This window comes from Planococcus citri, chromosome 4 (genome assembly GCF_950023065.1).
Source record: "Planococcus citri chromosome 4, ihPlaCitr1.1, whole genome shotgun sequence".
NCBI classification, from domain to species: domain Eukaryota; kingdom Metazoa; phylum Arthropoda; class Insecta; order Hemiptera; family Pseudococcidae; genus Planococcus; species Planococcus citri.
The window spans coordinates 1,522,117-1,547,086 of NC_088680.1; the positions used below are offsets into that span (position 1 = coordinate 1,522,117).

Genomic DNA, 24,970 nt, shown 5'->3' on the forward strand with positions numbered 1-24,970 from the left:
TGTTTTGGCTCGTTATTGTCGAGATGGCTGCAGTACTCGAAGGTACGTCTTTATTATCGCGAGCATCGGAGGTATTGGAGTTGTCGACATCCTCATTCGTGTGATCAGCTTTTATTAACGCGTTGTCGTCGTCTCGTCGCATTTCGTCCATGTTTGTATAGAATTTGATGATAGGTATAGATACAGAAAAACTAAACGAAATGACTCGAGTGATAATTATATGTATTTTGTACGAATAGAATTACGTCCAATTGCCTACAATATATTCCGCATGTAACGCTGTTTCAACAGAAAGTAACTTTCTTAAAGGTTTTTCGCGCGGTTACGTTAATCGATCGAAATTCTTGTCGATTTATAACTTTGCTAGGAAAAAAGAACGCAAAATTGTTCGTATTTTTTATATACTTTTGCAGTTTAATGGGGTTTTAAATTTGTAATAGTAGAGCTACTCCGGCCAGTGTCCATTTCGATGGCTTGTCTTTGGTTTTCAAATTGAATGTCCACACGTACGTCAAGCCTCGCATTCTCGTCTTATATACCGGACATTCGTACAGGTTTCGTAAATCTTGCTTATCTTGCGTGATTGCCTGGGAGAGAAAAATGTATTTTTAGTACAGTAAAGATTGGCTCGTGAATTGAACACTGATGGAAATGGAAGTATTATCCTTACTCGAACATTTATCACAGGTAGTAATGGGAATAATTCTTTCAAGTGTGATTCTAATATGACACCTTGTAAAACATCCCATCGAGCTCCTTCCATGTACAATCCATGAATGTAAACGCCTTCTCGAGGTGGAGATCTATGATTTCAAAGTTCAAATCTCTGGTTAAACAATCTATTACTCTTTTTCTGATTTTTTTTTCAATTTTAAATAAAAGTAGAACTAACGGCCCTAATTTTTTTATCCACTCTGAGAACATTTCTTGGAATTTTTTTTGATCCAATGAAGCTAGAGAAAAACTAAAAATCCCAGAGACGTTATGTGGATGGGAGTGAGGAGTGAGGGGATTTTGGTTTTCAAATCGAGCCTTGACTTTGGTGGCTTAATTTTCTCGAAAATGGGGGGGGGGGTTGGGTAAAAACTGGGTCGTTACCCCTTACCACACTTACGTAAAATCTTCTTTTTGTTTTTTAGTCACGTCGCATTGTAAGCACATTTTATCCAATGGTAGCTCGTTTTTTCTAGCGGTATTTTGCATTATCGCGGTCAGAAATGATTGCGGGTTGAAAAATCCTCCCAACCATACCGTAGTTGGTAGCTAAAATAATGTTTACAAATTTTATTTCACAATATTGCTCGCTTAAATGGAGAATCTACATAAGATGATATTATTGCTTACTTACCACGAAATCCGTAGACCAAGTTTCCAATTCTCGAATTCGAAGTAGTAAGTCAGCGAACCACGAACTCAATCCTAACAAAGATGGGTACGCTCTTTGGGTCCACGTAGCTGGTACTTGATCGAGAAACAAGGCGTTCTCGAGTTCTTCCATATCGTTGGTGATTGTCAACTCGCCCTTATGAATGGAAACTCGGGTTAGTTTGAACAAAAATATTGCCTTTAAAACTACTCGAATGATGGATTGCGAAAAAAAAGTGTTCGGAGTACTTTGACGCCTTAATTCAGTTGAGACCTTCGGTTTCATTTTGAGTTGAAATTCGCTTGTAAAAAATTTTAGTCCCATAGGTGTTCCTGGAAGGGAGATAGGGATCTTCAAAGTGGAAGCAATTTCGAAAAAAAATATGGTTCTTTTTTGCTCTGAGCCTCACATAATCTGCTTCGTGACAAATGGCTCAGTTTCAAAAGATGACCTGGGCCATTGCCATCAAAATCTAAGAAAACTTTGAAGGTAAATTTGCAAATCAATCGTTTTTGCGTGAATTTGTGTGTTGAAAATTTAGAGTGGAACCCTGAATGTGGTCTTGGATTTTGATGGCAGTGACCTAGGTCCACGCAGAATCCCAAATACTATCTTGAGACTGGATCATTTTCCCGAAACAGGTCGAGTATTGGAGGCTATCACCTAAAAGGCATAATTGTTTTCGAAAATGCCACATCTTTGATGACTCATATTTCCCCTTCATGAACAATTGAACACCGCCAAGAATAAAATGTTTTTGAGTCACTGTTAACTCACAATGAAGGTTTCCACTGAATTTAGTAAAAATCCTTAGCATTTCCCCGCTCGCGATCACCCTAATGTACTTACTTTGAGTCCCAAGTCGAGTTCTTTTAAAGACCTTTTAATTTCGTTGGTGAGATAATTCATTCGTTGGCATTCCTGAAACGCGACTATCACGTAAGGGGTTCGTTCCTCCACTTTACTCGTGATCTCAACCATATTAAATTCTTCTGGGAGTTTTTCCAAAATTTCATCGATTGTTTGTTTGACCTGAAATTGAAATTTAGTTTCAGCTTCAGTTTTCCATTTTATTAGTTCGAGTTTTTAAAGTTTTAGGATTTGGGCTTTTGATGTAATATCATACAATATAAGAACTCAAAAAAAAATCATTAAAACTACTAAAAATCACTACAAAGTAATAAAATTGAAGTAAAATTTGAAAAAATATTACAAAAACTGAATGAAACATTGTTAAAATAACTCAAAAATACGTTTAAAGCATTTAAAAAATGGAAATCGGAACAACATTAAAATTTACCTAAAAGTGAAGAAATTTAACAAAATGTAGCGAAAGTTGTGTAAAAAAGCTGTTAGAAGTTAAAATAGTTTAAAATACATTGCAAATTACTAAAAATAATAAAAAATGATGGTCATTCGATGAATTTGTCAAAAATTGCATGCTTTTTAGCAAAATGGCTGAAATTTCTTTTTTTTTTAACAAAAAAAAAATTAAAAATCTCATTTTTTTCAAAAATAGTTTGAAAATGTTCCTTTTTGGCAAAAATTACCAGAAAGTATCACTTTTTTGCTATTAATCACCAAAAAAATCGTTACCTTAATGCCAAATCCGAGTATGTCCATACAAAAAAAGGACGATTTTACGCATCACTGATAAGGCTCGGATATGCTCCGAAGGGTTCGTTGAGTTCTGATTGAACATCGGTCAGCTTCGTGCATCTTCAGTGGTGCATTTTAACTGTACTCCGATGCAAATTTTTCAATTCAGGGCTTCCCAGAGCCTTATCAGTGACGCAAAACGACGATGTTTTTTTGGATGGACATACTCGGATTTGGCATTAAGGTAACGAAATCCTCCTTTTTGCTAAAATTCTCGCTTTTTTAAAAACGACATAAATTTTTGATTCGTAGAATAATGGCTGAAAACTTTTGTTTTTTACGAAAAAAAAAAATCCAAAAAAATCTCATTATTTCAGAATTTGTCCAAAAATTTTCGCTTTTGTAAAAATGACATAAATTTTTGATTTATAGGATAATGACTGAAATTTTTTTGTTTTTTCACTAAGCAAATTCCAAAAAAATCTTAATTTTTCTCGTTTTTTCAAGTACATACAACATGAATTTTTGATTCATAGAAAAATGGCTGAAAATGTTTGTTGTTTTACAAAAAAATTCCAAAAAAATCTCATTTTTTCAGAAATTTTCCAAAAATTTGGCCAATTGACAAAAAGACTACTTTTGTGCTATAATCATAAAAAATCTTCGAAAATTCTCGCTTTTTTAAAAACGACGTTTTTTAATTCGTAGAAAAATGACTGAAAATTTTCAATTTTTTACAAAAAAAAATCCAAAAAATCTCAATTTTTCAAAAATTATCTAAAAATTTGTCGTTTTTCCAAAAATTGACAAAAGGTATCACTTGATTTGCATTAGGTACGATGTTTTTGAAAAATTGAATTTATGTTTGGTTGGGAAAATTTTTCTGCGCTGGGACTTGAGTTTTTTCAGACACCACAGTAGCAGTGATTTATGTTAAAAAGAATAGTCCAACTCGAATACTTCAAAATGCGAATTTGAGATAAAAAATGTTTTTTTGTCTTTCAAATTTCAATGCACTCATTTCAAACATGTTTCGCTATACTACATGTAATACAATCATTTTAAATTATCGTTTAGATTTGCTTATCACCTTATCTTCTCTGGTAATTGTCTGACCCCCTCCGCTGCCTGCATCCCTGGGTTGCATTTCAAACACTGTTCGGAATAAGTTATCAGCTGTGGTGCTGAGAAATCCAATTTCGGCATTCGGATGTAATCCATAAAGATATGGACTTTCTGGCGGCATTACTTCATCGATATACGTATGATATCCTGGGAAATCTGTGTTTGGCGGAGCTAAAAACCCAGGTGCTAAAAATAATTCGCCATCGATCTGTTGAGGAATAAGTGTTGAGGAGAATAATTAATGAATTCAGCAATAGGTAGGTACGCTTATAGAAGTATGATTTCAGCGTATTACTAATTCAGGTTGCATGAATTCTTCTAAATAAGCTATGCACAATCGTCGATCCCAATCATCTGTGATATGACCTCCGTACATTATTTCGCCAAATAAGTATCGCAAATCTTCCCAAGGAACTTTGTTATTAGCTTCTAAATAATTATACAGCACGCTGACGCTGATGGTGAGATCGCCTAGAAAATCAACACCGTTTCAATTTCCATTTTTATAAAACTCCTTGCGGGGTAATAAACTGGAAAGTGGATTTTTTATCGAGTGATTTTACTGGAAATACTTTTTAAAAAATCCTGAGTGCAGAAGCTGATGAAAATGTCTAATTTGATATTAGAAAGCAAATCAAGGATGATCCTGAGAATACCCGCATTACTCACCAACGTTAAAAGGGTAAATTTTATTCCATCCTTGTGGACCGAATTTTCGCCTTTCTGCTACCACCGCGTGAAAATAACACAACGAGAACAGGATCCCTTTGAATTCAGCCTCTTTCGAAGACATTTCCAACGTATCTTGCGAAAAGTTATCCAATGCTTTGTGTAAATTCGCCTGCATTCCAGCAGGCGGCTCGTTTGTGATTTTTATCGATGACTCGAGGATACCCTATAAGCCATAGAAAATAGATGTAGGTATGAGATTTAGTGTTCGATGATTACAATTTTTACGACCTCCCCCCCCCCCCCCCGGTTCCCTACCTGAGGTATAATATGAGCCGACGGTGAGGATGCTGGTTCAGCGCTCATGAATACTCTAAAATTGGCATGAGCTCCTTCGCTCAGTGATTCTAATTTCTTTTCAAGCGTTGGTAACCATTTTTTCACCAAATGAATATTCTGCAAAAAAAAATTCCCTGCTTGAAATATGTGTTTGAAAAAAAGGATACCTATCGACATAGAGTGAAGGAAAATTATGGGATCGAAAATTCTATCGTACTTGTAAAACAACCCAGTGCCCCTGTTTCGAAGATATTTCTAGGGCTTGTTCGGCAACCACTTCTTGGCCTTGGCCCAAAGACACGTTATGAAAATTGCCCGCATTACTGGAGAAATTCAACTTGAGTCCGAGTTCTTCGACTTCTTTCAACGGATTCACACCCGGAGATAGGATGAAAAATATGGGCGTGATGTTGTTAGACTCTTCGAACGATTTCGCGAACTCGACGCTTTTCCATTCGGTGTACTTGGAGCTAAGTTTCTCTTCTATGAATGCCCTACGATGAATAATAATAAGGTGTGTAATTTTTCAATAAACGCGTGTCGAAGGAGATCGTTGGGATAATGAAAACTTACGCCATTGCGTATGTCATTCTGTCAGGACGCAATGCTCTCATCATCATTAATCTTTGCAGCGATGTTTTACTTTTCCATTCTTGCGGAAATTTCTCTTTTTCGGGGCATTCGCTTTCTACGAATTTTTTCCATCGTTTGGTGGAACTTTCGATATCTCTGTCCAAGTTTCTACATATGAAGAGGAATTGAATTACCAGTCTCTTCGTAAAAATCCTCAACAGATTGCTCGTTTCTGGAGCTAAACGCTTACCGGAAATCATCTCTTGAAGCCAGACTTCGTACTCCACCCCAACTAGAATCAGATAGAAAATCTACCGGGCTTATGACATGTGGCATTACAGGAAATCTCAAAAAGAAATCCAGTTCTTGAGAATTTATTTCTTCTTTCATCAATAATATCTGAGTTACGAATGAAAACAGAATATTGTGAATTAATTCTTCCGCCAGAAGTTGACGAAATATTTATGGAGCAGAGGATGGTTACCTGAAAGGCCATTTGAGAAACGAAAATCAATTTATCGCGTTCGAAGAGACCTCGTGTTGTGTAAATGAACACAGAATACGTGATGCAGTCTATCAAATTGTTGACGCGGTCGTCGACCGAATCAGAAGGATTTGCTCGTTCGATGGCGTTATGAAAGACTACGCTGAAGGCCTGCAACAATAAGAGAGGAATAGTTCGAATATGGAATGTAGCAGAAGTAGGCACCAATACAATGTGTTTACCTTCAGAGAGAACTGATATATCGGATTTATGGCGTTCAATTGATTCAATATAAAATATAACAGACTGGCTCGAGTAGCCGCTGGTCTGTACCATTCGCGAGCCTTGTCGATTTTTATGGTTGTACTTTTAGCTTCGGATACCTTGTTTTCGATTTCGGCTGCAGTTTTTTTGGTCGTTTCCAGATTTTCTACTAACGCCGTGTCTCCGAGAATGTTATCTGAAACATAGTTTCAATATCGCTGAAGAAAATGCTTTGCTGTTTCTGTCTGTTTTGAAAACGAGTAATTTGATACCTCCGGCTGATGACAGTCTCGATAATAAATCATCCTCGAGTGTTTTCAACATGATTTTGAAATCATTTTGTTGTTTCGTTAATTCCGCCTGGAAAAACATGAATGCTCGTGAACAAAAATCGTGAAACGAACGTACAAATTTCAAACCTAAATGCCCACCTTGGTTTCTTCTAAATCGGGCCTTTCCGCTTTCACCACTTCAGCCAGCAGCTGATCTTCTAATCCATCCCTGGTGACAGTAAAATTAATCAGAGTGGTTTGGGCTTGGATTTCAGGCTTGTAATGAGGATTCGCCAATTTGGTATGAAGAATGAGCCGGAAACTGGAATTGTATTCGACTTCTTTGTCGCCAATTTTGATTGCCCTGCGTGAATAAATGAAACGAGTCATGTTATATCTTGCATTCTAAGCAGGTAGCGATTTTCTTTGAGTGATTTTTACGTACCGTCCCTTTTTTATCAAGTTTCTCGTCAATAAAGGATCCAGTACAGGATCGAGAACTTCGCCAATATTTTCCAATAGTACAACCGAACCGTTTGTGATTCCCTGCTCTAAGTGATCCAACATGCCTTTTTGCCCTAATCGTATTACAACTAGCCCTTCGCCATATTTTTGCTTGATCCATTTGACACCTTGTAACTAAAGATAATAAATTAAGAGAAGAGATGTAAGTATTGTGGCAGCAATGGTGTTTTTTATTCTGCATATGACAATAGGAGTAATTGCACCCCCCCCCCCCGCTGACCCACCGGGACAACTTTTTTCTTAAAGGGGACATCCTAAGGAACATTTTAAAGCAAACTTGCCCAAAAAAAAGTTGGCCTTACTTACAAAATGACGGCCACTTTGATTGACAGATCAGCCGAATCGCTGATTTTGCGTTTCAACATAGTACTTGCACGAAATTTTTCAAACTTTACAAAGGTAGATCGAAAGATCATGCAAAAATTCATTACCTGCCAAAATTTCAAGTGCTAAAGTGCGTTTTTCGATTTTTGGTGAATTTTTGAAATTCGAATTTAGGCCAAAAATGAGGGAATAAAATCAAAATTTTACCAAATTGACTAAGAAAGCTGAAATTAGGAATATACCCTATTTTCGACATGCCAAATCGATTGGAAACGGTTTCAACCCGTTTTGAGCAGTTCTGGAGCCTCCAGCAGATTTTTTAAACTCGAAATTCCCACGAAATTCCATCAAATTGGAGTTGTAAAGCTGAAATTTATTCTAAAAACTAATTTCAATTCGCTACAGAGTACTGCAGGTGAATTTCAAGTCGTTTTGTAGCCTCCAGTGACTTTTTGAAAATTACTGGATCCTCCAGTAGATTTTTGAAACTTGAAATTTCCTCAAAATTTTATCAAACTATGATGGAGAGTCGAAATTCATTCTGCAAACTGATTTCAATACGCTACGAAGTTGACTGCTGGTGTATTTCAAGACGTTCTGGAGCCTCCAACGACTTTTTGAAAGGTTGCATGGCGTTTTTTTGGAAAATTGAAATTTCCTAAAAGTAGCTGGAAGCTTCAAAAACATTTAAACCACCATGTAGTCTGCGAAGTAAATTTCAGCTTGCCAACTCCATTTGATTGATTAATGTTGGGGAAATTTCAAGTTTCAAAAATCTACTGGAGGCTCCAGTAATTTTCTAAAAATTCGCCGGGCCTCTAAAATGACTTGAATCCACCTGAAGTCGTTTTCAGAGGGTGTTAAAATTGGAGTGTTCAGTAAGTTTTAGCTTTCCATCTCCATTTGATGAAATTTTGTGAAAATTTAAAGTTTCAAACATCTGCTGGAGGCTTTAGAAATTTTCAAAAAGTCGCCGGAGGCTCCAAAACGACTTGAAATTCACCTGCAGTACTCTGTAGCGTATAGAAATTGGTTTTTAGAATAAATTTCAGCTTTACAACTCCAATTTAATGGAATTTTGTGGTAATTTCGAGTTTCAAAAATCTGCTGGAGGCTCCAGAACTGCTCAAAACGGGTTGAAACCGTTTCCAATCGATTTGGCATGTCGAAAATAGGGTATATATTTCATATTCCTAATTTCAGCTTTCTTAGTCAATTTGGTTAAATTTTGATTTTTTCCCCTCATTTTTGGCCTAAATTCGAATTTCAAAAATTCACCAAAAATCGAAAAACGCACTTTAGGACTTGAAATTTTGGCAGGTGATGAATTTTTGCATGATCTTTCGATCTACCTTTGTAAAGTTTGAAAAATTTCGTGCAAGTACTATGTTGAAACGCAAAATCTGCGATTTCGGCTGACCTGTCAATCAAAATGGCCGCCATTTTGTGGGTAAGGACAAATTTTTTTTGGGCAAGTTTGCTTCAAAATGTTCCTTAGGATGTCCTCTTTAAGAAAAAAGTTTTCCTGTTGTCCTGGTGGATCGGTGGGGAGGAGGGGCCAGGGGGTGCAATTACTCCTATTATCATAGTATGCCAGAATATTACTTACCTGCGGATCTATCATAAGAGGCCATCGTTCTGAATTGGTCAGTATTGTGGCGTTTTCGGTCGACATTCTATCGCTGGGAAGCCCCTCGTTGTTCCATACGGCTATTTGAGCGTCGTCTGTTAGAAGTGATAAAGGATCTAATCCATCTGTTGTAGGGATTGGAGGCTGCAGCATGATTCAAACCATAAAAATCTAATTGAGCATCGTGAAACGAGAGGGTTTGCGAATTGGTATAAAATGTCCACTAATTTACCTCCAATATTTTCAAATTAGGTAGCCACATTTTGAGTAGCAAATCTAAACGATATTGTTTGGTGAAACAACCGGCGTAAGATACAAACGCTGTTACGAGTAATATATCTCCTGGCAGGGTGGTTCCTTGTTGCATGTAACTGAGAAAAAAAATGAAAATTTTCCACTTCTGGTACAGTGTATGGAAAATGGGATGGAGGGGGGGGATATTCGTGTTTTACCTTGCAACAGCTTCGGTCCATCGTACATTTTCAGATCCCAGTCCCCCCACCAGTCTATTAGCGAGCTGGATTTTTTGAGTTGTGGCATCGGCTTCTTCTTGGCATTTCATTTTCTCAGCCGTTGCTTGCTCAAAATCAGCTGTCAGTTTGGCTAATTGTTCTTCCAAGGACTGAAAAAATAAAACGAGTAGATCTCAAAAAAAAAAAGTTGAGCAAAATGCTCGATTTTGAGAGAAAAGCTTTTAGTGCATTCTCACAGCGACTTTCTTCTTGATAACTGATAATTTCTCCTCCGCTTGAGCCAGATCGGCGTTTGCTTGAGCTAACGCCTTACGTTTCGGCTCGACGTCGCAATACACTTCGTAAAATTTTATTATATTTATGACCCAAGCGCATAAACCAGCCGCAGCTGCTGATTTACTGCGGATGTATTCGGGCTCGAATTCGGCGTCGTTCAAATACGGTTGAATGGCTTTGATGATTTCCGGATGTATGTTTTCTTTGTCGTAATTGATTAACGAGTCCAGAAAGGCGTCGACTTTGGCCATCATTATCTGTAAGTTTCAAATCGTATTCAGTTCAGTGGGATTGCTGTTGATTGGATTTTAAAAATCTATCTGTCAGAAAACTATAAAATCACCTTGGCTGCTTTCCAACTTCGGTCTTTGGGTATTTTGCCATTTGGAGCCAATAAAACCATGACTGCTGCTGTTACATTGGTCACTGCTCCTGGAGGAGATCCGAATGATTTCAGTTCGGTTAAATTTGCTTTGTTGAGCGTATTCAAAGCTTCCTGAACAGAAATAGATACACGATTTTTTTCTAGTATGTAGCTTGACGGATAAGGCAATACACAAAGGTTTAAATGCCCAGTTTTAGGGGTTTTTTCATTACCTGTGCTGCTATTAAAGCTGGCTCGGCTTTAACTAAATCTTCCTCGCAGTCTTGCTGTTTTTTCTGCACTTCTTCCGCTATCAATTGGACTTTTTTCTCTTCTTCGTCGGCTATAAAAGAAGAAATTGCGAATTGTATGTTTAGAAAAAAAAATTGAGTAATTGATCGCCCTCAAATAATTTAATTCGAGGATTACCTAGAGTTTTCTCTTTCGATACCTTTTCCGTTTCAATACCAACTATTTCAATGAGTGCATCAGCTGCGTCATTTTTAGCTTTTAATTCGATCTCTTGAATTGCCAGTTTAGCTTTCAAATCATCCACCTGTAAGAATAAAAAGAAGACGAATGAATAGTTTACCTCATCCTTCCTGCGAGTTTCATCGAACCTAAGCTATCGTCACCAATTACCTGGGCAGCTGTTTTCTTCAATTTATCCAAACCGTTCTCCAATCTCTCGATTTTCTTCGAAAGCTCCGAAAATTTCATCTTCAATAACTTGGAATACAAATTGATTTGCTCCAGAAATGATTTCGGAGTCGTGTAATTGAATCGTTTCTCGTTATGAAGATAAGTTCGCGATATCGTATTGACTTGAGAATGCACATGAGCCATGAATTTGGCCACAGATTCGCGATATTCAACCTGCATACGTAGAAAATGAAGATTAATCTAATCCTGTTGCGATTCTGATTTTTTTCAATTTGACAGACTGACCGGCAAAACATCCAGTTCTTGCAGAAATTTAACCGATACCGAAATAAGAGCTTCTTGAGGCCATTCGTGAAACCATACAATCGAAGTGCAATTGATTAAGGCTGGAAATTTACGTGATCGAACTCGCAACGTCGAACCAACTGGAGAAAAACATAAAACTACTTTCAACTGACGTCTTACACGATCGATGAAAAATTTCCAGCAATTTTCTCGCGTGTCCAGGATTCCGGCTCCTTTAACCTGCAAGAAAACGTCGCCATTTTATCTCATAAACGAGATGAATGTTCACATGCTTACTTCATTCCGGACGCTGGAGATGATGTTTTCCACTTCGTCATCTGGGAATAAATCTGTGATTTCTCCGGATGCCAGTAAATCGTTGATCAGCACTAAGAAGGTTTCGTCGGGAATTTGAGCATCGGTGATGAGGAACATGATGCCGACGTTTTTCAGACCGGCTTTCAAGTACAAATTGGATAATTCCATCTATTGCATTGAACGAATATCAATACGGTACCCTGATCTGCATATTAATGAATCAACTTTTGAATGGATTTCGATTACCCACCTTTAAATCAACTAAACCGTATCCTTTACGTAGCTGAATTTGAGCTACTTCCAGACTTGAAATAAAAGCAGCCAATCTGGCCAGCGATTGTTTGCCACTTCCACCTACGCCAACTAGAAGGCAGCTGCCTCGAGGTGATTCCAATATTCGATTGATTCTGAAAAAAAGCACATACGAACCAGTCGTTTATTTTGTACCAAATGACGAGCTATTTTTATTCGATGAGAAGAAACCTGCAAATGTGCATCATGGCGTCTTCAAAAAGTACCAAATTCATACCGGCTACCAAATCATTGTACGATGACAAAGCCTCTTGCAGTAACTGGCTGATTGTCGTCCATCTAGTCACTGGCATGTATTTAGGTTCACCGAAACCTTGTCCGAAATGACAATAGATGTTTGGTTGATCGAATAATGAACTTTCTTCAACTTCCTGAGGAGGACGTGTTGACAAAGGTTTTTCATTACGAAATTCAATTTGTTCAATAATTTATGCGATTTACGTACCTCGAAATTCTTTTTCAACGCATCCAATTGTATTTTAGTAAAATTATCGATATCTTTGTCATCTACTAATTTATCACCGTATACGCGATGCGTTTCGTGCATCCATAACCTCATCAGGTCAACTTGAGAGGTCAAGCACTCACCAGTACTGAAGAGCAATCCCTGCGGAAAAAATGATTTCTGTTCAGCAACGTTTTTTTTTTCATTGAATCACTTGTAACGATTGTAAACTCACTTGAAATACGTTCGATAGGTCTCGAAGATTGAACATGTAGTGAAATTTCGACGCAGTTGGTAAAAACACCGAAGAAGCTTTATTGTGTAAAGCTATGGAAGCGTCGACAACGCATTTATTTAGACGACCTACGGCGTACGGTATTCTGTAATCGGGATTTGAAAAATGCTGACTCAGTATTGACTGGTAAATCATGGTTAATGATTCTACGGCGGGAAAGCTGAAAAATAACCGATATCGATCAGTGAAATGGGAAGAAGGAGGTGAACGGTGATCCTGTTTATCATCACCTTAAGGCAAAAACGCAGAAATGCCTCAACAATCGTGGATTAATGGTGAAGCTTCCGGCAGTTGGGTTCATGCAGGAAACGTATTGACATTTTTGAATATCCTTCAACGAAAGCTTGGATCTATCGTACCAGTGACCGTAATCTAAATGCTGGCGAATCAATGTGTGAGGTTGCACGGTTCCGTAGCAGTCGACCTGTGATGAAAACAAATCAGTGATCAGAAAAGTTCACAGTATATAATTTTATATACCTATCTAATAACTTAAGCTTTGAATTAAATCAGTGAGGTGTATTACTTCTGGCATATTCATATCGTCAATGAAATATATCAACGTCTTGTTCCCAGGAGGTCCATAATTGCGCCCAGCTTTCTTCTCCAATTTTTTCTCAAGCATTTTTTGAAGCATTTCTGCGCAGATGAGGTTCAAAAAAATATTATTACTTGGAAATAAATCGAAATACACGACAGCAGGATTCAAATTCACGTTCTATACTTTACCAGACGTGGTATAGAAGTTGAATGGCACCGCGGTAATGGCGTAATTTTCATTGAAGCTGGCCAATTTCTCGTTTATCAAGACGGTTTTACCGCTCCCAGCTGGACCAACCAACATGACCGGGTGCTTATGTTCCATCAAAAGGTCGACAAAATATCGAATTTTAATCGATTCCGACGTGTGAACGACTACAGCTTGCAACGGCATATCGGGATCTAGTTCGAATTTCGGAATTTTCTCACTCCAAGGAGAAAACTGCCTGGTTTCGTTGTTTATGTAGTAATCGAATACGGTGCCTTGAGCCGGATATTTGATCGTCTTGAATTCGGACATCCACCATTTTGAGAATTCAATCCGATAGTCGATGATCTACGAAAAAATTGCGATGAGGTGTGAATTTTTCGTCAGATGACGACCAGGGTATCTCTTAAAGCCCTGATTTTTTTCGCCAAACTTGGCTAAAAAGTCCTGATTTTTTGTCAAAATAGTTTTTAAAAAATTAAAATGTCATAAAGTCTAATTTTTTGCCCACAGTTTCAAAAATGTCGTGTTTTTTGTAGAAATTTTCAAGATTTTCTATTTTTGTCTAAATTGTCAAATATTTTTATTTTTTGTGGAAATTATCAGAGAGTCGTTATTGCTTCTAAAATTATGTCAAAGTCACATTTTTTGCCAAAAAGGTTCCAATTTTTGTGAGAATTGCCAAAAAAATCCTATTTTGTTGATTTTGTCAAAAAATTGTCAGAAAGTCTTATTTTTGCTGAAATTATCAAAAACTTCTCATTTTAGTCTAAACTGGCCAAAAGTTCCTATTTGTTCCAAAATTGTCAGCAAGTCCCCATTTTTGTGAGAATCATCAAAAAATCTCATTTTTAATCAAAACTGTTAGAAGGTCCCATTTTTCATTAAATTGTCAGATATTCTCATTTTTTGCTGAATTTTTCAGAAAATCTTGATTTTGATTTTTTCAAAATTATGTTAAAGGGCACTTGTCTTTTTTTGATGAAATTGTCAAAATTTCTCATTTTTCTTAACTTCCCAAAAATGTATATTTTTTCCAAAATTGTCAAGAAGATTCAGTTTGTTTTGTCAAAATTGTCAAGATCCCTCATTTTCGTCAGAATCATCAGAAAGTCTCATTTTCTATTAAAACTGTCAGAAAGTACCTTACCATTTTTCTCTAAATTGTTATTTATATTCTCATGTTTGCTAAAATTTTCAGAAAGTCTCCAACTTGATTTTTCCAAGATTGTGTTGAAAACACTTTTTTGCCCAAATTGTCAAAACTGCTAATTTTGGGTCTAAAAAGCCCAAAATTTCATTTTTTTCAAAAATTGTATTATCAAGAAGATTTTATTTTTTCTAAATTGTCAGATACCTTTTTAAACTTTTGCTTTAATTCAAAATTTTTCAAAATTGTGTAAGAGACACTTTTTTTGCTAAAATTGTGAAGGAGTTTTATTTTTGATTTAAACTGCCAAAAAAACTGTAAAAATGTCCTATTTACCAAAAAAATCTTGCTTTTTTTTTTCTGAAACACCCAAAAAGTATTGATTTTTACCAAGACATGTTTCATTTTTTTTTCTTTTAATTTGGATTGTCAAGTAAAAGTCCAGTTGCCAAGATTGCCGAAAAAAGCACTGTTTTTTTTCTTCAAAATTGTTAAAAAGTGCTCCATTTTGGCATAATCTAATTGTCAAAAAGTCGATTGTTTTTAAAATTTTGTTAGAGTCACATTTTTTGCCAAAATTAGTAAAAAAATAATTTTTTTACAAAATTGAAAAAAAATGCCTAATTTGACAAAAAAAGTTTTGGATCTGGTCTAATATTTCAAAAAGTACTCATTTTTCTCAAAATTTTTGATTTTTTAAAATCAAAATAAGCCCTGTTTTTGTCAAAATTGCCAAAAAGACTAGGTTGATTGAAGTTGAACCGACTCTTCTCCCTCTTCCCCCTCCTGGGAATTGAAACATCTGAAAAAGTGCCAGAAACCCTGCTTTTGATTGTTGTCCTCTTTGTGAGACATTGTTGACGACTCAAAACTACAAACAGAAATTTGAGTTTACTTGGTCCTGGAACATGGCGGCTCCAAATGCCCAAACACAAGCGAATGAAAAATACATTTCGTACAACTCTTTGGAGCAATCTGGTGGCACGTTCGAAGGGATGAGTAAGCAATCTAATAAATAGCACAGCGTTTGTATGTGCGAAATATCGGCCACTGGGGTTATTTTCTTGAATCGAGTGCGAAGATTTTCCATACAAGCTGGAATATATTTATCAAATAGTATAACCAAATTGGTTTTTTCTGATTGATGTTCTCTCGTTTCCAACCAACTGGTGACGTATCTGAAAATTTTTTAAAATTTCATTCGATGTTGTTCGTGATGAAAAACGTTGTAATTTCGTCAACGTCAACTTACGGGTTCCAACCTAAATCTTGAGGATTTATGTACAAAATTCCAGCTCTGGACACTGTTGCCGGTGTAGCTGTGCTCAAGTTGGATACTTCAAAAACCAGCCTCATCGTTGGTGTCAATGCTATTCGCTCGTTACTGGCTAATGTTAGCACCTGTGAAGATTTTCATCGCCATTATGCAATTACAAGAGTGTTTTTAATGGTCAGTTAGGTGGGTATTGAAAATTGGAGAAATGTCAAGAAAAAAAATATTATACTTTATTATCATCCATGACTGTGTTCAATGATTCGATCCACATCGGATCAATATCACCATCTAAAACTATCCATTTCGGATTATCGCTCGATAAATTGGCTTGTTCGCGCATCAATACTGAAAATAAACCTGAAACGAAACCGAATCGAATGCTGATTTAATGTTAGCATGGCGAGTAGCAATCAACATGTGGGTGAAGGTGGAAGGGGAGAGTAATTCGGCGTTGTGTTAATAAAGTTGCATAACTAGTTTGCCGTAAATACGTATTCAATGGTTCGTACCGTCTTTCCATTCTCTCGTGGCTGGATTAATGATACCGAATAGTTCGTCGTTGGTTACCGCTTTTGGATCGAGATCGTTATACATTGGTTTTCTTTTCATATTTTGGTAAGTTTTGAAAAGCGTTTTCCAAACTTGGGTTTTTCCTGTGCCAGCATTGCCGACGATGAAAACTGAATGACGAACTTCGAGAATTTCTTCTAACTGTATTACCTGCAGTGACAACGAACCAAGGTTTTAAAAAATCAGTTTGATAAAATTAGACATCGAAAATAATGAAGGAATTGAAAGCAATCGATGTGGAGCACCTTTAATACGAAATTTTCTTCGGGTTGAAGATGCAGATCTACTGCAGCCTGTTTGACCATTTTCTCAAATTCTTGGTCACGTTTTCGAGGCACGTCCAGTGCTGGAAACAGGTCACCGATCAGACCCATGAACACGGGTACGTCGTCGGTGACTATTTTAGGGATATTGAAATCTCGAAGCGTTCGCATCAGTACTTCTTCTTCAGGTCGACCTGGATCGCCTCTCTGAAAAATACTCGTACGAGTTTAATTGGATACTTGAAAACCTGAACCTGATACCCAACTTGAATAAGTTATTGATGATGGTTTATTACTTTTAAAGAACCAGCTACCACGAGTACGGATTTTATTGCTCGCAAACCCCAATCGTAGTGATCTTGCTTCGACAGAAGTTCTTTGCAAAGGGTGTACAGAGTAATGAACTTTCTTGCCAAGACTTTAGCTTCTTGGAAGCCCTCGGCGACCAACATGATTTCACAAATTAGCTCGAAATCTGGAACTACCATGGCGCATGGTCTGAAACAGAGAATATGGGAAAATGAATGAATGTTTTTAAATTGATGGTAAACGGTGAATAGGTATTTAGTGAACCTGAAAAGAGCTTTCAAATTTTCTGGCAGTTCTGTTCTACCCGCGTAACCAGGATTCATAGTGATGAATATACCGACGGTTGGATTCAGTGGGATTATCTCTCCCATGAAGTTGAATTTCTCTTTTTTAGCTTTTATTGCATCCTATAAATAAACATTTATAAATGGGTGTAAAGTCTCCTACCGGCGCAAAAAACATATCCATATCAAAATATCAGAATAGAATTTCAGCCAACAGCATTTTTTCTTACTTGAACTGATTTCACCTGAACAGCTACAACAGAAAGAACTTCAACTGAGATCCTGTTGAACTCGTCGAAACACCCCCAAGCTCCAGTTTGAGCCAGACCTTTATAAATATTACCGCAAGACTGTAGAAAAATTGACAAAATTATTCGTCAATAATTTTTGCTAAAAGTGTGTACAGTGTTTGAAATAATCTACTCAACTTACTTTATAGTCCATTTGCTCGGAACAATTGAAAACATAAACCATACGTCCGAGTGCTCTACCCAAATCTTTGGTTGTTTCAGTTTTACCCGTACCAGCCGGACCTGCTGGACCTCCGCCCATCACAAGATGCAAAGACTGAAATGTGCGGAATTCGAAATACAAAATTAGACATTTATTTTAATATTTTTCTCGATATCGATAATCTACTTTCAAGCTTTAGATATGTGGGTGCCGATTTTAGAGATTTGGAGTAGATACCTATGTGACGAGGGGCGGAGGGTGGAGGGAGGGGGTTATTTGTCTACAAGCAGATTGAATAGCAATATTGATTTTTTTCTTCTTAATGACAAATTTTTGGCAGAAATCACCCATAAAATCGAGGTAGTATTTTGTCAAAATTAACAAACAAGTTTTGTATTTTTAACAGAATTACGAAAAAGGTGATGTTTTTGTCAGAATTTGACCAAAAAAAACGCGTTTCTTGTTGAATTTCCAAAAGAGAGACAAAAAAGTCTGGATTTTTAACAAAAAATTCCAAAAATCTCGTTTTTAGTAAATTTTGACAAAAATTTCAGTTTTTTGCAAAAAATCACTAAACTTGAAGTGCTACTTTCTTTGATTTGATTTTCAAAATCAAATTTTGATGTTTATAATTTCTTCTACTTTCAAAATTTTGAATTCGCAATTTTTTTCAAAAACTCTTTTTGAAAGTAGAAAATGTTGACTTCAATAAATTCCTCCTTCCCCCTTCAAATCATTGAAATTTTTGAAAAAATGTCATGCTTATTTTTCCAAATTGCCATGAAGTGTTCTTTCCTACCAAACCCTCGCTTTTTTTTCAATGAATTTTTTAAAATTTCTCATTCATTTTCTCTGTCTTTTAGAATTATTCATTTTCATTTTTCCTAGTTCTATTTAAAAATGTAAAAATTTCAGCTGTGCGCCTGAACAAATTTTTTTTATCCCTAGAAAAATTTTGACGTCGCTCTCCTCTTCTCCTTCATAACTCCCTCCCAAAAAAGTTCACAATTGATTCTGACAAGGGAGCCCTTGAGGTGTCACACTCTGATTTGAACATGACCGCGATTTTTGGAAAGAGCCTAGTCTAAAACGCCCAAAACCAAATTTTCAGCTGCCCAAGTTCATTTTTCGATTTTGGGCGAATTTTTGAAAATTCAAAATTGACTGTTTTTAGCGATTTATGTGCTGTTTTTTAAAAAGTACGTACTTGATCAATAAAAATGGTCAAAATCAGTCCCAAAACTAATATCAATTATCCAAATCCAAATTTCACCATTTACAGCCATTCTGGAGCCTCCAGCGCGATTTTTCAATTTCTCCAGAATTTTGAATTTGCTTCAGAAGGGGTGAATATGCAGTTGGGCAGCTAAAAATCGAGTTGTGTATCATACTCGACCTGTTTAACGAGTTTATCTACATTTGAGCCGATTTTGAGAGTGACACCTTAAAAGTGGTTTTTTGACCATCTTTTTTCAAAATTAAAAAATCCAAAAAGTCAAAAGATAACCCTTTGTGAAGAAATTATTGAAATTTGCGCGAATCGCTGTATTTCTTCAAGAACTAACCCCCGGAGCGCAAATTCTACCATTTCCAGCCGTTTTGGAGCGAAAGTGACTCCTCAAAAAACTACCGTTGAGTTGACACTCCCAAAATCGGCTGAAATGTAGGTAAACCCGTTAAACAGGTGGAGTATAATACACAACTCGATTTTTAGCTGCCCAACAGCATATTTACGCCTTCTGGAGCAAATTCAAAATTCTGGAGAAATTGAAAAATCGCGCTGGAGGCTCCAGAATGGCTGGAAATAGTGAAATTTGGATTTCGGTAATTAATATTAGTTTTGGGACTTATTTTGACCACTTTTATTGATCAAGTACGTACTTTTTAAAAAACAGCACATAAATCGCCAAAAACAGTCAATTTTGAATTTTCAAAAATTCGCCAAAAATTGAAAAATGAACTTGGGCAGCTGAAAATTTTGTTTTGGGGGTTTTAGACTATGCTTTTTCCAGAAATCGAGGTCCCGTTCAAATCGGAGTGTGACACCTCAAGAGGTTTCCTTGTGAGTTTTGTGAACGGAAATGTGATAATTCTAGGAGTACCTACTTGAATGGTTCGCATCGCTCTAAAAAAAAAATCAAAGGGCTCCCATTAAATTACTTGTGTTAATGTGATGTAGCAACGATCTGTTAAAGGCGTAATAACTAATCTAGGTGTATTTCCGAGGTACTCGTGAGTGTATCGAAATTGGGCATCGCATATGTTGGCAAAACAATCTTTCTCTCGTTCATCCCATCTAAAAAAAAAATCATGTCGAAAAAAAGATACATACACCCATAGTCCCATATTTGTAGTAATTGATGTACATAAGTAAATTTAAAATTAAAATGTCAACCTATTTACTACTCACCTATGCCTCAATTGAGACTGCCATTGAAATGCGGACGAGCTCTCTATTTTTGATTGAATCAAACGAGCTACCACGTCTCTCGAATGCACGTCTATCGTGCATATGGTCATGATTTTCTGACGATCCTGTTTCGTTAGTTCGCCCAGCAGCAATGATATCAAAGTATTCAACTGAGAAATCTGAAATACGTACGTCGTTATCCACCATTTTGAATTTGAACTACATACATATACTGTTCTTGGAAAATTAATTCATTGCGTAGGTTCAAGATACAAACTTGTTTTTTCTGGTAATCTTTCAACGCATTTTCATATCCTTCTTCGAGCCTTGCAAACGCCATGTTTACTTCTGTCGTCCACCAAATTTGCGATCCGCATAAGGAGGCTTGAGCCGGGTAATCAAAAAGCCACTGTTCCCTCGGCTTCTCTTCGTAGCTTTGGGTACCTTCAGCGATGTAGTGCCTTATGGTGGACTGCATCGTGTTTTGTAAATTACTTAACCATATTTCAACCTAGGAAATTGAGATGATCGGTCATTTATCGGTAAATTTGCTACGCTTGAGAGGAAATTTTGCACATACTGGACCAAAACAATCGCATATATGATTAAATTCGACGTATTCGCCGTCTTTAGCGTACATTCCGATGGCGTATTTATTTTTACCATCTTCTTGGGAGAATTTCAACGACGCCATCGAATCGAATAGTTTAATCAAGTGTCTGTAATTTTTATTCGAAGTAATAGTTTTCTATTTTGGATCAATTTTGCCACGGTGTATTCTAATTTTAATTATTTAAACTTACCTTGTGACCTGTTCGGGGTTATTACCATTTGACAATATGTCCAGCAGATCGGCCGATGAAATGAAGTAGAAACGAGGAAATGCTAATCTTTTAGTTTCCAAATATTCAGCGAGGGCTTTTTCGCAAGTAGTTAGTTCTTTTTGTAAATCGGTCAAAGTGGTGATTAGATTTTTTCTGTTTGTCGCCTCGACCACGTTTAAAGTTTTTGTGATTTCTTGCATAAGCACCTGAGACATTTGCGGTGAGAAGTTGTCATTTTGATGGAAATATGTACTTTCAGCCTTCGGGTATTCGAATGATAAAGTGTATTTTGAAAATTTACCTTAAACTCTTCATCGACTCTGAAAAATCGTGCAGAATCTTCCGGCAGTTGCTTTTTAATATCTTCCGAACTCATGAAAATCGACTCCAAATGCAACCAGGTTCTTTGTACTTCGAACCAAACGGTGATCACTTGATCAGCAATGCTCAATGTCTTTTGCCACTCGGATACCTCGTTCAAAAAATGTGCGACGAATTTCGAAGTGATCAAGTTTTGTAATTGGACCTTAATAATGTAATTGAAGTTTCATTAGCTACAATATTATTAATGTCTGAAATGACACGAATTTCATCACTCGTTACCTGATTTTCTTCCAATGTTTCTATTAGTTCTTCGCTGGCTTTTAATAACACGTAGTTGGTACGCGGATGAATTTCTTGTTGGAACTCCATACGAGACCACGTACTATCCAGTTCTCGTAGAATTTTCTCCATAGACATCTCTTTGACAGCTTTATCGACGATGTTTTTCACCTCTTCTTCGCATTCGTGCAAGTTCAACGCTAACAGCTCGGCTAACGTCGTGTTTGCGTCCATTATAAATTGTACCTTGAAACGTCGAAAGGGGGTTTTCATTAGTTGCAAGATGTTTTCTCGATTGATTTTAGTTTTAGCGAGTCTACTCGATAACTACGAATAAACTACGGTAATTACATAAGAATGTTAGTAGTAATACAGGGTGTCTCAACAATCTGGCTTATCCTATTTTCCCTATATTTTTTTTCGATTCTTGGTTACGTGTTTTGTATATCTCGCTATCCTGCTTTTTAGTCCTTTTTTTCTGATTGAAATTGTTGCAAAAAGTCGAACTTTTGTCGAAATTACTCAAAAAAAGTCTCATGTTAGTCGTTATATTTCCAAAATTCTATCAAGGGAACAAGGGAACTTCTTGAGGTGTCACACTCCGATTTGAACGGGACCGCGATTATTTCCGAAAGAGCGTAGTCTAAACCCCCCCAACCAAATTTTCAGCTGCCCAAGTTCATTTTTCAATTTTTGGCGAATTTTTGAAAATTCAAAATTGACTGTTTTTGGCGATTTATGCTTTTTTGAAAAAAATTACGTACTTGATCAGTAAAAATGGTCAAAATAAGTCCCAAAACTAATATTAATTACCCAAGTCCAAATTTCACCATTTCCAGCCATTCTGGAGCCTCCAGCGCGATTTTTCAATTTCTCCAGAATTTTGAATTTGCTCCAGAAGGCGTGAATATGAAGTTGGGCAGCTAAAAATCGAGTTGTGTAATACACTCGACCTGTTTAACGAGTTTATCTACATTTGAGCTGATTTCGGGAATGACACCTCAAGAGTGGTTTTTTGACCAGCTTTATTCAAAATTAAAAAATCCAAAAAATCAAGTTTCTCGTTTGTGAGAAAATTTTTGAAATTTGCGCGAATAATCGCTGTATTCCGTCATTAATTGACCACACCAGAGCGAATTTCGCCATTTCCAGCCGTTGAGGTGTCACTCTCAAGATCGGCTCAAATGTGGATAAACTCGTTAAACAGGTCGAGTATAATACACAACTCGATTTTTAGCTGCCCATCTACATATTCACGCCTTCTGGAGCAAATTCAAAGTTCTGGAGAAATTTAAAAATCGCGCTGGAGGCTCCAGAATGGCTGGAAATTGTAAAATTTTGATTTGGGGGGTTAGTTACAGACAAAATACAGCGATTCGTGCAAATTTCAATTTCCTCGCAAACGAGAAACTTTTAATTTTTTTTGATTTTTTAATTTTGAAAAAAGCTGGTCAAATAAAAGCCACTTTTGAGGTGCCACTTTCGCTCCAAAACGGCTGGAAATGGTAGAATTTGCGCTCCGGGGGTTAGTTCTTGAAGAAATACAGCGATTCGCACTCAAAAATTTTCTGACAAACGAGAAACTTTTGATTTTTTAGATTTTTTAATTTTGAATAAAGCTGGTCAAAAAACCACTCTTGAGGTGTCACTCCCGAAATCGGCTCAAATGTAGATAAACTCGTTAAACAGGTCGAGTGTATTACACGACTCGATTTTTAGCTGCCCAACTGCATATTTACGCCTTCTGGAGAAAATTCAAAATTCTGGAGAAATTGAAAAATCGCGCTGGAGGCTTCGGAATGGCTGGAAATGGTGAAATTTGGACCTGGGTAATTAATATTAGTTTTGGGACTTATTTTGACCATTTTTATTGATCAAGTACGTACTTTAAAAAAAAAGAGCATAAAATGCCAAAAAAAGTCAATTTTGAATTTTCAAAAATTCGCCAAAAATCGAAAAATGAACTTGGGCAGCTGAAAATTTGGTTTTGGGGGTGTTAGACTATGCTGTTTCCAATAATCGCGGACCCGTTCAAATCGGAGTGTGACACCTCAAGAGGTTCCCTTGTAAGTTTTTTCAAAAATTGCAAAAAGGTCACTTTTCGTATAAATAGCAACAACGGTCCTGAATCAAAAAAAGGCCTAATTTTTTTCAGAAAGTGTCGAGAATTCCAAAAATCCTGTTTTTTCTCAATATTGTAAATAAACCTTTGTTCTTGTCGAAATTGCTTTTAAAAAAACTGTTTTTTTTTAATTTTTTAGAAAATCCCTGATTTTTACAAATTCTGTGTTTTTGCCAAAATTGCTGTTTAAAAAGTCGTGCTTGTCAAAATTCCTTAAAAAAAAGGTCCTAATTTTTGTCAAAAAATACAAAATCCTGTTTTTTTTCAAAATTTTGGAAAAAAGTTGTGACGTATTGCTAAAAAATTGCAAAAAAGTTCATTGGTAAAAAAAAAGTTTGGATGTTTTACTAATATTGTAAAAAACTTCTATCAAAATTTCAAAAAAAGTTCTGTTTCGTCGAAATTCAGATAATGTCTTGCCTGTTGTCAAATTGAAAAAAATTGTGTTTTTGTCATAAATAATGGCTTTTAAAATAGGTAGTCTGGTTTTTCAAAATTCTGAAAAAATGATTTTTTTGCAACGAAAGTTGAACTTTTTTTGTTTTTTTCATCACAACTCAAATATTTTCTATTTTACTATCCATTCATTGAAAATCAAAAAATTTTGACTCGATTTCTTGTCTACCCTAACCTAAATTGAAATTTAAAAAGAAATCCGGCGAAAAGTTCTGCATTCTGTTTGTTAGACACCTTGTAATAATAATTGAATCATTTCATTTAATGATATGTACCAGTACAGTACTGGAGAATAACCATTGAAAATATTCAAAATATATACCAAGATATTGTCAATTGTGTAAAAAATACAAAAAATTTGATTACCATTGATTATAGTATACATTTGGTGCACATTATTTTACTGAGTAAGAAACGAAGACATAAGTATTACTCATTATTACTCATTATCCATCTCTAATTCTTCAACAGTACAGCCTACCTTTATTATAATGACAAATTATTTATCTACCGATTGCAAAAGACGTTACACAAAAGGCTTTAACGTGTACCTATTGTTTTTTTTTTACCTCCTATTCCTATCGAGTACTTACAGAAATAGTCGTATTTTCTGCTAAGCTCTGTAACAACGAAGGATTATGTTATTTTTATATTCATTATTATTAGACGAGTTTATATTTCGTCAGTTTATTTATGTCTGAATTATTTATTACGTTTGGTATAGAATACTTTGAGGTACTACATCGAGATCATGGAAGTTCACGATTGATAATTATCACATATTTTCGATTGTAGAAATCCTCAATGTATTCTTTGATTATATTTTTAAGTTATAGATCGTATTTAGCTGATGATTATTTATTTAGCCGTAGCTAAAATTATTTGCAGATTTTTTTTTTAA

At 36.1% G+C, this 24,970-nt stretch overlaps 1 protein-coding gene across 1 annotated transcript in view; it reads right to left on the reverse strand.

Annotated features, from left to right (window-relative positions):
* Positions 1-205: 205 nt before the first annotated feature.
* The window catches only part of Dhc93AB (Dynein heavy chain at 93AB), a 39,192-nt gene continuing 14,427 nt past the window's right edge, over positions 206-24,970 (reverse strand). Inside the window, exons 26-74 of the mRNA XM_065361324.1 lie at positions 21,492-21,737; positions 21,190-21,414; positions 20,868-21,094; positions 20,645-20,783; positions 20,342-20,575; positions 20,065-20,243; positions 19,815-19,950; positions 17,634-17,768; positions 17,432-17,551; positions 16,905-17,324; positions 16,591-16,815; positions 16,285-16,495; positions 16,005-16,132; positions 15,752-15,900; positions 15,395-15,677; positions 13,331-13,697; positions 13,128-13,240; positions 12,832-13,025; positions 12,542-12,761; positions 12,307-12,468; positions 12,033-12,232; positions 11,800-11,956; positions 11,529-11,717; positions 11,232-11,471; positions 10,926-11,159; positions 10,713-10,839; positions 10,517-10,626; positions 10,263-10,415; positions 9,880-10,176; positions 9,623-9,792; positions 9,403-9,541; positions 9,150-9,314; positions 7,137-7,330; positions 6,851-7,055; positions 6,692-6,779; positions 6,398-6,615; positions 6,156-6,326; positions 5,922-6,070; positions 5,672-5,839; positions 5,316-5,592; positions 5,078-5,215; positions 4,760-4,985; positions 4,386-4,561; positions 4,056-4,298; positions 2,216-2,398; positions 1,349-1,522; positions 1,115-1,263; positions 671-803; positions 206-587 (exon numbers count right to left, since the gene is read on the reverse strand). Coding sequence (XP_065217396.1) covers positions 426-587; positions 671-803; positions 1,115-1,263; positions 1,349-1,522; positions 2,216-2,398; positions 4,056-4,298; positions 4,386-4,561; positions 4,760-4,985; positions 5,078-5,215; positions 5,316-5,592; positions 5,672-5,839; positions 5,922-6,070; positions 6,156-6,326; positions 6,398-6,615; positions 6,692-6,779; positions 6,851-7,055; positions 7,137-7,330; positions 9,150-9,314; positions 9,403-9,541; positions 9,623-9,792; positions 9,880-10,176; positions 10,263-10,415; positions 10,517-10,626; positions 10,713-10,839; positions 10,926-11,159; positions 11,232-11,471; positions 11,529-11,717; positions 11,800-11,956; positions 12,033-12,232; positions 12,307-12,468; positions 12,542-12,761; positions 12,832-13,025; positions 13,128-13,240; positions 13,331-13,697; positions 15,395-15,677; positions 15,752-15,900; positions 16,005-16,132; positions 16,285-16,495; positions 16,591-16,815; positions 16,905-17,324; positions 17,432-17,551; positions 17,634-17,768; positions 19,815-19,950; positions 20,065-20,243; positions 20,342-20,575; positions 20,645-20,783; positions 20,868-21,094; positions 21,190-21,414; positions 21,492-21,737 — 9,348 coding nt within the window. The 3' untranslated portion in view covers positions 206-425. The remainder of the gene's footprint in view (positions 588-670; positions 804-1,114; positions 1,264-1,348; positions 1,523-2,215; positions 2,399-4,055; positions 4,299-4,385; positions 4,562-4,759; positions 4,986-5,077; positions 5,216-5,315; positions 5,593-5,671; positions 5,840-5,921; positions 6,071-6,155; positions 6,327-6,397; positions 6,616-6,691; positions 6,780-6,850; positions 7,056-7,136; positions 7,331-9,149; positions 9,315-9,402; positions 9,542-9,622; positions 9,793-9,879; positions 10,177-10,262; positions 10,416-10,516; positions 10,627-10,712; positions 10,840-10,925; positions 11,160-11,231; positions 11,472-11,528; positions 11,718-11,799; positions 11,957-12,032; positions 12,233-12,306; positions 12,469-12,541; positions 12,762-12,831; positions 13,026-13,127; positions 13,241-13,330; positions 13,698-15,394; positions 15,678-15,751; positions 15,901-16,004; positions 16,133-16,284; positions 16,496-16,590; positions 16,816-16,904; positions 17,325-17,431; positions 17,552-17,633; positions 17,769-19,814; positions 19,951-20,064; positions 20,244-20,341; positions 20,576-20,644; positions 20,784-20,867; positions 21,095-21,189; positions 21,415-21,491; positions 21,738-24,970) is intronic.